Here is a 14615-nt window from a genome sequence, read left to right on the forward strand (position 1 = left end):
CGTTTTGTAACGTTAAAGTAATATTCACCCGCTTTTGCTAATTTCCTACGGAGATTAACATGGGTTTTTCGAGATTTTTCCCCACTGATAACTTAAAAACTACAGCGAAGATACTTTTCGGAATTATCTTAAATTAACAATTAAGTATTCAGGGTGTGCTATCGGCCAGCTTGATCTAAACAATTAAGTCTAAGTATGTTAATTTTACTTAATTACAGAAGTACGGCTTTGACCATCGTGATTGGACATAATAATTAGCTAGATCTCTTGGAAAACTCAGTGTCACTACGTATCTGTAGTGTGGTGGTTATCACGTCCGCTTCACACGCGGAAGGGCCCAGGTTCAAGCCCTGGTAGATACATGTATTGACCATCGTGATTGGACATAAGAATTAGCTAGATCTCTTGGAAAACTCAGTACTAGCACGTATCTATGGTGCAGTGGTTATCTCGTCCGCTTCACACGCGGAAGGTCCCAGGTTCAAGCCCAGGTAGATACATGTTTTGACCATCGTGATTGGGCAAAAGAATTAGCTAGATCTCTTGGAAAACTCAGTATTACCACGTATCTATGGTGTAGTGTTTATCACGTCCGCTTCACACGCGGAAAGTCCCAGGTTCGAGCCCAGGTAGATACATGTTCTAACCATCTTGATTGGACATAATAATTAGTCAGATCTCTTGGAAAACTTAGACTTACCACGTGTCAGTGGTGTAGTGGTTATAATATATATATAACAATTATTTCACTTCACTTGGTTTAATAAGGTGACATAGGTAGCGTACTTTTTCCCTACTTTTAAAACCATTAAACTAAGTAAGATGAGAAAATCAAGAGATTGTCTAAAAAAGATGTTAAAAGCCACTGTAAATGGTGCATTAATGCTTAATATTTCCTTAATACTTGCAAATAATATTAGTAAATGGCGTGAATTGATCATAGAAATGGAGTTAAAGTAACCCTAAATGATGTCTTTTATGGCACTGGAAAAAACAGCATATATGGTGTTTGAATGCACCATTATAGAGTGCAAATGTATGACGGTAAAGCAAACATAATTATTCAAAATTTAATTACATTAAGACTGAAGTGACAGATATTATATAAAAACGTCTTGGTTTGGACTAAGGCCGAAAAAACAAACGATATGTGTGAGGTTTATCAATTGACTGAAGTTCCAGATATTGAAATTTTTTCTAGTTCTTTTTATCCACTCAATCCTTAATCAATATTTAATTCAATCAACTGATTTTACTGTTAATCGATCTAGTCCCTCTAAATTAATTGAAAAAATTACATATCTACGCTTTTTCAAGAACAATAAATTTCATGATAAAATGTTTTCGAAAATGTAATTGTTCTTGAAAAAGCGTAGATATGTAATTTTTTCATTTAATTTAGAGGGACTAGATCGATTAACAGTAAAATCAGTTGATTGAGGATTGAGTGGATAAAAATAACTAGAAAAAAATTTCTATATCTGAAACTTCAGTCAATTGATAAACCTCACACATATCGTTTTTTTTTTCGGCCTTGGTCCAAACCAAGACGTTTTTATATTAGAATTAAGGTATATTGATGAAGATTAAAATAATTAATATCGATAATATTTATTAAATTATTTAAAAAAACCTCTTAATTGTGTCTCGACTCGGAGAGGTTATTTTGGTTTCCCAACTTGTTTCTATTATTTCAGAACTTTAAAGTTTGCGGAGACTGGTCTGTTCCAACCAAGGGATCGACTTGAAGCTGTTTATAGCAGGGTGTTTACGGTTACCGAAATGTCTCAAGTTCAGGAAATTGAACCATTGTCGGTTGGATTTTTATCTAGAGTTTTTCTGATCTTGGCATTTTTTGAAGTCATCATCAACTTTGTTTGATCGTCGAATCTGAATTAGACCATAGGACGCATTTTCACTCTTCAAGTGATTTGAAAATAAATCGAGTACTCCGGACTCCGGAGCGGTTGGTTATACTTCATGTTGAATTTTCTTATGTCGTCTCAGTTTTTCGGTAAATTCTATCATGAACTTTCAATTTGAACATTCTCACAGGGATTCCGTATTCTCTAATATTTTTAAAACTAATTGAGTTTTCCCGCTTTGAGACGGGCCTGCTATCACCATGTTAAAAGGATGATAGAAAGGATACATGAACTTACCCTATGACTTTCAACGAACGAATGAGATAAAAATTGTAAAGTGTTTGTATATATATAGATGAGATCGACACGAAAATGAACAATTGCAATTTCGAAAATGCATGGCAAATTTAAGGAAGCATTGACTAAAAATTGGTTAATCACAGGTCATTTCACCGAGACGAAAATGACTAATTGATAATATTGATCAAAAACAATATGACTAGAATTTATATAATGACTAAATACGCGCTGCCTTGATAAATAAATATCACCGGGACTGACTAGATAAATATATACAAAAATAAATAAATAAAAAATAGACGGATAGGGTTTTTCTTCCACTAGCCTTATGGGCGTCAAAGCATTCTTGCCCTCTAAAGTTGCGATGTCAGGTCCCGCATCGAATTTCTCCCCCCTCGCAATCTTCGGCCCATTGACAGGAATAACAATACTTGTCGCAAAATTATATCCCACATGACACCTCTCGCAGAAATAATGAAAATAGAAGAGAGGCTTAGGGTTGGTTATGACGTCAAAATGATTTTGATAGTTGAAAAGGTATAGTCGCGGTTTTGGATTACCATCGGCACCAACAATGAAATCTGGTTTGCCGAAAATACGGTGGGGGCCGTTTGCTTTAACCGTCAAAACTATTATTTGGTATTCAACCAAGTATGATTGAAATCTTCGTAGAGCACCCGCCCCCGCGCATTCGTTCAATGGTATTTCCAAAGCCACGGCTAAATCCTCAGCAATCTTCCTAATATCGGGACGGCATAGTGTTTTGAAATTCGCCTCGAGGCTTTTGTCAAGGGGATGCATTGTATGCTCCATGTGTATTCTAGCCAAAACTAGAGCACGTGGGAGACATAGTCGATCGTTGTTTATGATTTTTATAATGCATTTCTTCCCCCTGGCAAAGTCTCGAAGCTACAGATTCCAATAGCCTTGCACCGGTAGGCGCCTTGGGGCAATCTCACGCGCTGTATATTTATTCCTATAGGACCGAGAAAAAACTTTGTTCCTCCTTCGGAGTTATAAGCCTTATCAGCCAAGGCTTAATTGAATAGGGCGGTAAATTTAAACTGATTTGTAAGTTTGCATGAAATTATTGTCGTTAAGTACTGTACCCCAATTAAATTAATCGACACACTAGGAATATTTTTAAAGTTAAAAGCAGTGGTTTTTATTTTAATTGTGCTTCAATATAGAAAGTTTTCGACTTGAAGCGTTTCGTTTTGGTATTTCAGATGAGGTTTGGTATTTCAGATGAAGTTTGGTGTTTCTTTTCCGTCTCTTTTTCTTTCCTTTTTTTCTGTTTCCTTCCTTTTCTTTTCTTTTTCTTCGAAAATCTGACGATTTCTCAACCTCACTTCATGGTGTATTCTTAGTCGAAGATAAAGCTTAATGATTTTTTTTTTAATTTTAATTGTCGGGCATATACTTGGTAAAACAATATCCCTGAGTAAGGTTGAGATTTTTTCTCCTATTCCTTCGTGGCACATGAATTGAGGGTATAGTTCCTTAAACCTCACTTCCATTTTTTCAACAAATTCATAAAATTCTTGTGTGACCAAAATTAAGGGACCTACGTCACTTCCGGCTTCTGGGCGGTGTGCCTTCAAAAGTGTTAAACTTTCGTTGATGAAATGGTTTTTTCATTTTTTAAGATTGCATTGTCGCAAGGGACGCAGTGGTGCAAAAAAAACTTTTCCAGCTAGGTAGCCGCTTATATATGTGATGACATTAAGTGTTTTACCTTCTTCGGAATTTGGAATGTTGGTATCACTTAAGGACACTTCATCCAGTCCATAAAATGGAATTTTTTCCACCAAAATTATATTCCCTTTGCTACCAACTCTTCTACTTAAAAGGTCTACCATATGATCTCCAACATCTGAACTTCCGGCACAATTGGCTGATGCGGGAAGTTGGAAAAGTGATGATGCGATGACCTTTTTCAAATGCAGTCGAAATGACGAAGGAGTTGGGTTTTCAGAGCATCCTCCAAGTCTTCTTATCTTACCAAATGTATTTTCTAACACATCTTGGCTAAACCTTGACCTTACAGCGTGTTCTAATTTCTCATCTTGTAATAGGTGTTTCGATAATTGCATGACTCCTGATATCGTGAGCTTCCACCCAAAAAGGGTGGGTGGCTGCCTTTCGCAATCAAATTTTACATCGTCAAGCCAAACAAGTTTTTCCCTGAAATAATCCAAATGTTTTGAATTTTTCGTAATGGTTGATCTGTATTCCTTGGTGTCATATTTAGGCTAGCATTCAAGTAATCAAACATTATGTCAAGTTCTGCAACTAGGTTTGCTTTGGTCTGAGCTTCAATAGAAAGTCATGCCCATGGCGGTGGTATTGCTGATCAGTTGCGTAGCCAAAGAAACTTTCTTTTTAGTGAATGCTGTGAGGCAAAAGTGCTGTATCGTCAACTTAGTCGCAATTCGTAATGCTTCCCTAGAATCTAGCCAGAAAAAGGGTTCCAAATGAGCCCAGGAAGCTCTTGAAAACTTAACGAAGACGTCATGATTTTTCCATTTGTTTCTAAAACCTTTGATTAAATGTGATGGATCATGCATACAAAAAACTTTGTGGCCATCTAAATCGATAAATGGTTCTTCTGATGTGACTTTTAATGTCTTGTAGAGGCTTTGATTATTTGCACCTTGATCACAAATAACTCCCTTGATTTTAAGTCCAATGGAAAAACATTTTCGGAGCACTTCCATAAATATAGGGTATTGCTTTTCTGCACTCATAGGCCCTGTTGTTAAATACTATGCCACAGGCTGTTACCAGCCACGGTCGATTCCTGATATTAGGAATACGGTGACATGATTTGCCAGTTCAGACATCATTTCAGAATTTCCCAAATCAACGTAACCTTCAATAAGGTCACTGGCTTCGTTTTATGAAATTCCTTCTTTGAGGTTCATTTCATCAAATAACAATACACCCAACGTTTTGTTTTCCAGCAAGCAAAGAACCTTTTTTTGTAAGATGTCCCATAGTTCTGGGACAATTCCAGGCTTACAAGCAATGTTTTCAAGCCACAGTTTCAATGAAGATAGGCTAGGTAGAATAAACATCTGTTTAAGAAGGAGATATGCTTTCGGACCATGATAATGCAGAGTGGGGACCAGCGTCGTCCTTTTGGTTCTTTCAACGCAGCATTCGCTTGCATGCTGAAAAAATCAGCGGCAGGTTTTGGAATAATTTTGCTCATTTTGCCCACTACCTGCTCCATAGAACTATATTTTTGACATGTTCTTCCCTAACCTCCATTTTATAGTGTACTGTTGCTGTAACATTGATTTCAGTTTTTTTCTTTTGAGGGGTATCTTGAGATGTTGTTTGACTATTTTGGTTTCTTGTTCGATTTTTGTGGACATGTTTTTTAAAGAGGGTTGGCTCGGGCAAGAATTGGGTGAGTGTTTTAAAGACACTTCTTCGTATTTTTAACGATGGTGTTGTAAACAAAGTTCTTCGTACGTTAAAGGGTATGCGCAGCTTTATTAGAAAAACCTTTCATTCATTTAACAAAAGATAGAATTTCGTTCATAGAATCCAAAACTATCAAACTTTTAACTCTCCGATTTGTAGTTATTTTGTAAGATAAGTTTGAATATATAAAGTTTCTACCCCCATTTTTCAAATTAGACCGCCATTTTACCGAAGTAAAGACAAGTATATGACGTCAGAAAATTGTCTATCACTAGAGGGTTTATGGGTCGGGACTCGTGGAAACGAAATCTTCAGTCTAGCGTCCCGGACCGGCCAGACTATGTTCCAGTTCCCGCGCTCGACCACGTCGTCTGCAATCACGGAGCAATTCTGTTTTGATTTTTAAGTAGCGGATAGTTTAGCTGAAATTTTGGTAATTAAATTTATTAACCTGTTATGTCTTCAAACTCGAGTAGTGAGTCGGATAATCTGGTCGATTAATTTAACTATTTAAGCGGTTCGTCCGAGTCTGATGGGGAGGGTGCAGTTGTTAGGTAAAATAAGTAGCAGACGTCACGTAAATTCAACCACGAGTCGAAGAGTCCAAACGCTTCGCTCCTAGACAGTCCGGACTACCGTTGAGCCTAGATTAAGGCTCCATGGTTTTCCCGCGCTTAATCAGTTGACGTCAAAAACCAAGCTGGGAAGGCAAGGGTATAGGTATGTAAAAATTCAGTTTTGACGATTTTTAAATTCATTTTAAATATAGAATTAATTGTTCAATTATTCTAAAAAGTTGATCTTTATAAATTATTCTAAAAAGTTGATCTTTATAAATTATTCTAAAAAGTTGATCTTTATAAATTAGACTCGAAAGTGTAACTTTAGACCTTTTAAGATATAAAATATGATTTGAAATTAAAGTTGCTTATACTCTTTAAGCGATGGTGATTCAAACAAACTTGTACCTTGATTTGGGAGTTTGTCCTACTCTCTTACGTCGTAAAGGAGAGCCTGAAAGAAATGTTTCCCCACTACATGGCACAGGAGTTAGACTGATTACAGGATCTACTTGTGAAATTAAGGTGTGATATTTATTTAAAACTTATTTAACTACTGTTAGTTCTATTTCCATTACCTGCGGCTTCCACTCTTTGAGAACTGGAGGGACTAAGAATTCTTACATTTTGTCATTTTTTGGATGACAAGGGCGTTACACTTCTTGAGCTAGATAAGGACCATGGTGGAGAAAACTCTATTACCCAATATCACCGACGCTTAGTGCTCAATTATTTTTATTACCCTTACTAAATTTAAATTTTTCACTTCTTGGACTAGAATCAGATACGATAGGTACTAGACTTCTTGGACTAGAATCAGTTACGATAGGCACTAATGACCCTGTGAAATAATATACAGGTTTTAAATTTAGATTGATGTTTATTTCTTCATTAAGGACTATTTTTCAAAAGGAAAATGGAAAATGTAGGTATACAATTAAAAAAATGTATCACATTTATCAAAACAAATATGTGTCACACATTTATCAAAACATAAAAATAATAGTATGGTATGAATATAATGTGCATGGTTACCACAGCAAAGACGCTGATATATTATAGGAAAATAGAAAATTTATAATCGATTTATAGGAAATTATAGGAGGATTTTCTTAAAAGTAAAGAAAATGTGGTGACCCTGAATATATAAAAACCGGGAGACTAAAGGACATTTATGTTTGAAGACTTCGCAGTCATGCCTGGTCAATTGTGGTCATGGTAATGAACTTGTCATGATTGGCAAGGAGAACTCTCATTGTTATTAAAGAGGAATGATATCTTAATTTTACCAGAGTCTTGAAAATCTCTATATTTATTTGGAACAGCGTTCCAAACTAGTGTAAGTCTTGACCTATGTTTCAGAAATAAAACGATCATAAATATCACGTTATACATAATTGATATTGAGATAGTCTGTCACGTACGCTTTGTGATTCAAAATCTCATTAGGCGAGAAGTGCTCACTACAAACTTCCTCTTTCCTCTTTCCCAAGCAAATGTACCCTGCCAGAGTTTTCAATCCATTTTGCACATCTATCAAAAACATTTCAATGAGCCAAGGCTTAGAGGAAAAAATTATGAATATTAACCTTTCTCTGTTTTGTGGAAAACCAAAAAAAAGGAAATTCCAGGCTTTCTCCGACCCTGAGAGAGAGAGTATAGCAGCCAGTATACGGACAAGCTGTCCGTATAAAGGCGGCATATATGGAGCCCTCATTAGGCGTTTACCCCCACCCATTTGGTGCCCCCCTCTTTTCTATCTCTTTCCTCTGGATGGTCCCGTGACCGAAGGGGGAAAATAGGGTTAGGGGGGTGGTTGATGACGTCACGTATCACGTGATGTTGTTGGCGGGAAATTTGAATTTATAGGGTTTTTTTCGTGTATTGGTATGACGTCACGTAATTTACTGGTGTTGAATGTATTCGGTGTCACTTAACTCTAGGGGTATTGTAGGATATTGTGTACATTTAGGGGATGATTTATATAGGTTCAGTAGGCCCTTTCTACACCCTTCCCGTAATGCTGTTCTTTGTACGGTTTTAAGGTCTCTCCATGTCATACTAAAGAACTAGTTTTAATTGTGATATGGTTTACGTCGTTTATTATAGTTAGCAATTAAGTTACGACGCTGTGTAGGGTGTTACAGTTAGTAAACGAAATACAGGGTTAGAACAATAGTACATTTTAGTATCATAAAAGTGGTATTACGTCATTTTTTACACAACTTAGTAGTTGATTAGAAGCTAAAATGAAGCAGTACTGCTAAAACATCATAAATAAAATTTGATTCACTTTAGTTTTGATACGATTTGGCGAATAAGCACAATTAGGTAGTTATTAAACTAAAAAGCCTTATAGGATTGACTGAACAATATATATTTTACTACACGCTAAAATATTGATATACAGTTAAAATGGGCACTCGTTACTAAAAAACATCATTAGAAAATACGAATTACAATGGTTTTGATAGCAAAACAATAGACTAAAATGGAAAACTAATACAGATACAATACTAATTTTTTATACTAATAGACTAAAATGCAAAATATTACTAAAAAAACATCAGAAAATACGGGTTACATAAAAATAGAACAATATTACGGCATGCGAGATTATTAAGTACATATATACCTTCATAGAAAATATAGCAATACTACTTTTAATATGGTTTAAAAGCTACAATGGTTATTATACGATTTTAGTACAAATATGAGGCTAGTTATTAAACTAAAATGTTCACAGGATTGACGAAAAAATATATTTTTTCATACACGATTAATTACTGATATACGATTACGGATAAAAATATCGAAATATTACTAAAAAAACGTTACTATAATTATCATCAAAAAATAAAAATTACACTTATACAATAAGTATACTAATTTTTAAACTAAAGTGCTAATGTATACTAATTAAAAAAAGCTTACTAGATGCAAAAACAGTAACAAAAAACACTGTATATTCGTTAAAATATTGTTACATGTTAATAGTTAAAATACGTTAATATTACTATAAATAATACTTGAGATACCTATTAAAATACTGATACTGGGTATCTAAAATATATACAAGTAACTTATGTGGAAAATGTCAAAGATTCTATTTAATATAACCGTATGGGGTAGTTTTATAATCAGGTAGAACTCTAACTTTATCCACTACGACCTGATATGTTTTGGTCTGGTTGATCGTGATCAGAGTGTGATCTTGCAGACGTCTGATTTGAGGGCCAATAGGGACTTGAACCGAGTTCATTAGAGGTTCACCTTCATTGTTTACCCCCAGTAGGTTCTTCATTGTTTCGAAATTTATATAATTTTCTGTAGAGGCGTTTAAATAAAATCCTTTAACTTTGATAATGTTAGTTTTAGCGCCGGTTTTAGGGTCTAGAATGTCCATAGAATAGTTCTTTGGTCCAGCACTCCCCCATTCACAAATATAGGCATCTGGTCCATAGGATTCTAATTCATTTTTAAGTTGCCCCAAATAATCGCCTGTGGGTAGCAAATGAGCGCCGTCTGGCGAGAGGTACACTAAACTATCCGTGTCATAATAAAAACAAAGGTCACCGACCTTTTCAAGATGTTTTAGTAAATGTAATCGCGCCATAGATGTTGTGAAACAAGCGATAACTACGTTTGTGTGTTTGTGCACAATCTCGTTTTCTAGAATGTGTTCGTACTTTACTAATACGGTGTTTTCGTTGATTGTTAGTAAACTTTTAACCTCCAAGTCTGGATTTAATATTAATCCGTACAATTTGTTGGCATCTTTGATTAGTTCTGTAGAGGTATGTCTTGTTTTCTGGCCAAATTTACCCCAAAAAGAGTTGAGCATAAGTTTGCTAAGGCATCTGAGACCTTCGTTTTTCTCTACTTTAGTGATATCCAGTTCTACACCCTCTACGTCTTTGAAACTTTTGACATAGTTCTCCTTATCTTCTTGAGTCTGGCAATCTGCTGGAAAGCCGCTAGCTAGGGTTTTATACTCTAAAAAGGTATTAACATAATCTTTAAACAGTCCTCCCTGGTTTGTTTCGGAATCGTACTGTGTCACTTTGTATGACCAAGCCTCATACATTCGTGTGATTGTGTAACCATTCTCTACTGCATGACGTAACTCGTCGACTACCCATGTACCTCTCAATTCTCTTTTTTCAGGAGTATGTTCGCAAGCACCTTGAAACTGGGTTTTACAACAGGTGTAGCATAATGGAAATGTTAATTTTCCATTAATACGAGCGGGCAGAACGGGATGAATTAGGTTTTGGGCCGGTAATACGTCGCATTTAAGAAGACCATTAAACGAAAATATGTCAGGAAAATCGTCTAATATGATTTCAGGATGTCCTATAGGTATCTTGGTGGTTTTGTTAATGAATGGGTATAAACTTGTGAAATCCACGTAATGAATTCGCTCTGATCCTGTTGTTTTATGGTATAGTTTTGTTGCGCAACATCTACCCCCGAAGAATGCATCACGGGGGTCTAATCTTTTTACTATTTTAGGCTTAATATCATTACATTTTAAAAACTCTATTATTTCTGGTTTATTTGCTTTTTCTTCCTGCCAGTCACACTCCCATTTGACATTTACTTTATAGTTGAGTGATTCTAGCTTGGTCAACACGTTCATGCTACTAAAATATCTAGAGTTCAAAGTCTGAGCAGGGTCTCCGTGCAGAGCCTTGTTTCTGTTTAAGGGAAAGTGTATTTTACACCCATGATAGAAACACCCCCAGTATTCGAATATTTCAAGGTTAAGCTCACAAAAACCGTCTACTCTAAGTTTTTGGATTCTGGTTTCTTTCCCTCTAAAGGAGGATTGGATAGATATATTTCGTTTGTGCGCGGTCCACTCTAACCATTCTATAGCCCCTATTGACTGATTTTCACTAAGCCTATAATAATTAGCCGGTATGATACCTATAGTATCAGGTTTAAGATAATTTCGCCGAAATACATAAGAGCAAACGCCAGGAAGAGTAATTGCGCCACAATTAAATGGATCTACACCCGTTACTTTAAAGAGTAGTGTACGAAAAGTTAAACAACCTTGGAATAGTAAAATTGTGTCGTTCTCACAATAATAATTGAGTTCCTTCAAGAAGTCGAAACCTTTACCTTTACTATCTTCGGAGCTATGCCATTTTAAGAAGGCATCTAAATTTTTCCTTGTAAAATATTGACAACCATAAGCTTCGATAGGGGGGAGATTAGTTTCTATAACATAGTTGGTTTCATCCTGTCTATTTACATCAAATTTATGTTCTATTACATTGAATAAAAAATGTGGGAAATACCCTTTGACTGCGTCTGATATACCGAAAGTAGCGGGAAACTTTGCTAAAGCTACAGGAATGAAATTATAAGAATCCAGAAATAGCAAGTTAAACAATTTCATTTCTAAAATTCGAGTTCCGTTAATTTTCAAAGATGGAACGAATTTTTCATCCCTATTAATGATTTCTCGAATTAGTAATTGATTATCATAATTACTGCCGTAGTGAGATAGTATGATGACGTTCTTAACGGCATGCAATTGCATTAAATAATCTAAAAATAATGATATAGGATTACCGCCTGAAAATTGTTGTTTACGCTCACCAAACTGACTACACATAATACAGTTAAAATTTAGGGATGTTTCATCTACGCAATGCTCACAGACTGTTATACTAACTAACAAGATAGCCTGGTGTTCGTAGGCTCCCCCCTTTTCATGACATACCTTCGTTTGTATACATTCTACGTCAAAGAAAATATACATAAGGTTAGGCAGATTGGGTCTAGGCTTTTTAACGGATGGCACTTTCAGGGGTTTATCTTTGATAACCTGGATATAACACAAGTGATTGCTAGGCTGATATTCCTTGCAGACCTGGCAATAAATCTCACCACACTTATGCATCTCCGTTCTTCGGGAAAAATCGATAATATTTAAACAGTCTTTACAGTGAAAAAGACGCTCACATAGGGACTTTTTACTGCTGGAAGATGCTAAGTGGCTTTGATAACAATCAGCTCCTAAGAATTTTCGTAAACAAGACTCACAAGCTATAGGGGGGCCTTGGCAGATAGTGGGTCTCATGCAACTAAAACAAAAGTCATTACATTTATGGGACTGTATTCGCCAATAGGGTACGAGACATTTTTCGCAGAATAGGTCGTGGTTGAAGAGGGGTTTTAAATTTGTAATAACGTTATAATGGTTATTTTCACTCAATAAAAAGAGGCGGGGCCTAGTATCATCGGGATCGTTTTCGCCTAAAATACAGATAGGAACGCTATTTTCGAATTTGTAGACGAAAATCGAATATTGATTTAAATAAATTTTGAACTTTTGAAAAGACTCGGCCGTCCCACACTCACTAGCCCTTACTCCTGCCTTATAACATAGTTCTAAAGCAGCTTCTTTCTGCATTTTGTTCTCATCTCTAGATTTAGATATTGATTCGTAATGGGTCTTTAGAGCTTCGGTTGTATTACTAGCATAATTTCTATGCGCTATAGCTACACAAAGGGCTCTGGCTTGACAGAGATGATCTGAATTGACTATACGTACAATACCTCGTCTATCTTTACAGAATAGATTAAAAGGTTTAATCCCTCGGGTTACAGAACGCCCTTTACCCACCGGTATTCTTACAATGCTAAAAATAATTTTAACGGGACCCAGGAAAAATGCTTCCATTTCGTCATCATAGAGCATAACACTAAGCTGGTCAAAAAGAATATTAGGGTCAACTTGATCTGCTCTTCTAAAAGATAATTCTAGTTCGGATCTGCAAATATTTGTGGCACTCTTTAAAGTAATTTGGACGTGGTCTGTAGGTCTGTACTTACTAAGGACACATTTGGTTACGGTACATACACTAGCGACGGGATCTTCAGTAATTCTAAGAACTAACTCTCGACCATACATGTTAAAATGTTCGTAAAATCTCTCACTTTGACCTAGTATCTCGCAAGAAGGTATGTTGTCAATAGGTGTGGGCTGGTCCGTTTCTCCTCCTCCACATTGTACGTCGATATCATCGTCAGAAAGCGCCGCTGCAGAACCGTGCTCCCTCTCCAAGGTATCGTTCAATAGTGTCTCCTCTACGGGTGGTCGTTGATCCTTTCTGTCTAAAAATGCGGCTATCTCTTTGTCATATTGCGAGCTGTTGAAGTCGGCGATTTGAGCATCCTCTTCCCGTATACCACGCTCAATTTCTTCTTGTCGGTTCGCTAGGCGATCTACATATTCAGTTCTTAAAGGACTCGGAATTAGATTCCGTAGGTTTTCCAATTCTTCCAAGTTATTACAGTCCTCTGGTGTTCGAACAACTGTTTTCATATACTCAAGTAAGTCGAGGCAAGCTCGAATAGCATTTAAGCCACCTTGTACTACGATTGGTGGTAGAGTCTGAGGTCCGTACACCGGATCTATTCGCAGATAGTCGCATAGGAAGAAATAAAACTCGTATATTGACCGTAAAGGCCAGGGTCTATTTATAGTCAGTTCGTTCAACGTTGTACTAAGAGTTTCAGGATCCATGTTTAGCTTTCGGTGTTTGAAGATCGACTGTGTATTTTGATCATTTCCTAAGCCGCTTTTATACTAAATTCCTTAATAAACACGCCCACATTCCTCAATAATTTAACAATAGCCTGATTTATTGCTTAGCAGACACCAGATGTTTTCTCACAATGCATTTCTGACACACGCTTGTTAATAGTTTAGATCAAAAGAACGTTGGATTTACTTTATGTCAAATAAATTGTCAACACAAGAGTGGCCTATAAATAGAATTTTGTTATAAACACTGTAAATACTTAATTTTATTGGGGTAATAAATGAAAAACATGGTGTGTAAAAAGTTTTTAGTGATTCTCAATTGTGACAATATCCTTTGTTATCTTAAAGTCTGTTAAATAATAACGTTCCGAATTTTTCTAACAAACGAAATTTCTTAATAGACACGCCCACATTATTCAATCGTTTAACAATAGCCTGATTTATTGCTAGATCTTATCAGTCACCAGATGTTTTTCTCACTATGCATTTTCGGACCCATGCCTGCTAATAGTTTACAAACAAAAGAACGATGGATTTGCTTTATGTCAAATAAATTGTCAAGAAAAGAGTGGCCTATAAATAGATTTTAGTTACAAACACAGCAAATAAGAGACAATACTTGTAATAAATAAAAAACAGGGTGCGTAAAGCGTTTCGAGAGATCCTCAATTATGAAAATATCCTTTGTTAGCTTCACATTGTACACTTTTCAAAAAAAAATCTAACCTATGAAAAGATAGTTTCTCACGGTCCTGAATATGATTGTGTAGGCGAGAAGTAGGCCTACGTAAAGCAATAAAACCCAAAATAAATTCCATTGGTAACAAATGGTTCGACCACCCACCAAAGACCTTGCCTGAACATGTTTACGGAATAGGCAATAATCAG

At 36.0% G+C, this 14615-nt stretch overlaps 1 protein-coding gene and 1 non-coding gene across 2 annotated transcripts; one reads left to right on the forward strand and one right to left on the reverse strand.

Annotated features, from left to right (window-relative positions):
* Positions 1–289: 289 nt before the first annotated feature.
* On the forward strand, positions 290–362 carry TRNAV-CAC (transfer RNA valine (anticodon CAC)). The gene has a single exon. It is a non-coding gene; the product is annotated as a tRNA-Val (tRNA).
* Positions 363–9075: 8713 nt separating this feature from the next.
* Positions 9076–13706, reverse strand: LOC149657634 (uncharacterized). Its single transcript, XM_089844731.1, has 2 exons — positions 13118–13706; positions 9076–10156 (listed from the first exon to the last, which is right to left on the reverse strand). Exons 1-2 carry the CDS (start codon positions 13704–13706, stop codon positions 9267–9269), a joined length of 1479 nt encoding a protein of 492 aa, XP_089700857.1. The 3' UTR covers positions 9076–9266.
* Positions 13707–14615: the final 909 nt, after the last annotated feature.

The sequence above is a fragment of the Phalangium opilio genome, unplaced genomic scaffold (genome assembly GCF_054372755.1).
Source record: "Phalangium opilio isolate 3A_F unplaced genomic scaffold, DU_Popi_V2 ptg000077l_1, whole genome shotgun sequence".
In the NCBI taxonomy this organism is placed as follows: domain Eukaryota; kingdom Metazoa; phylum Arthropoda; class Arachnida; order Opiliones; family Phalangiidae; genus Phalangium; species Phalangium opilio.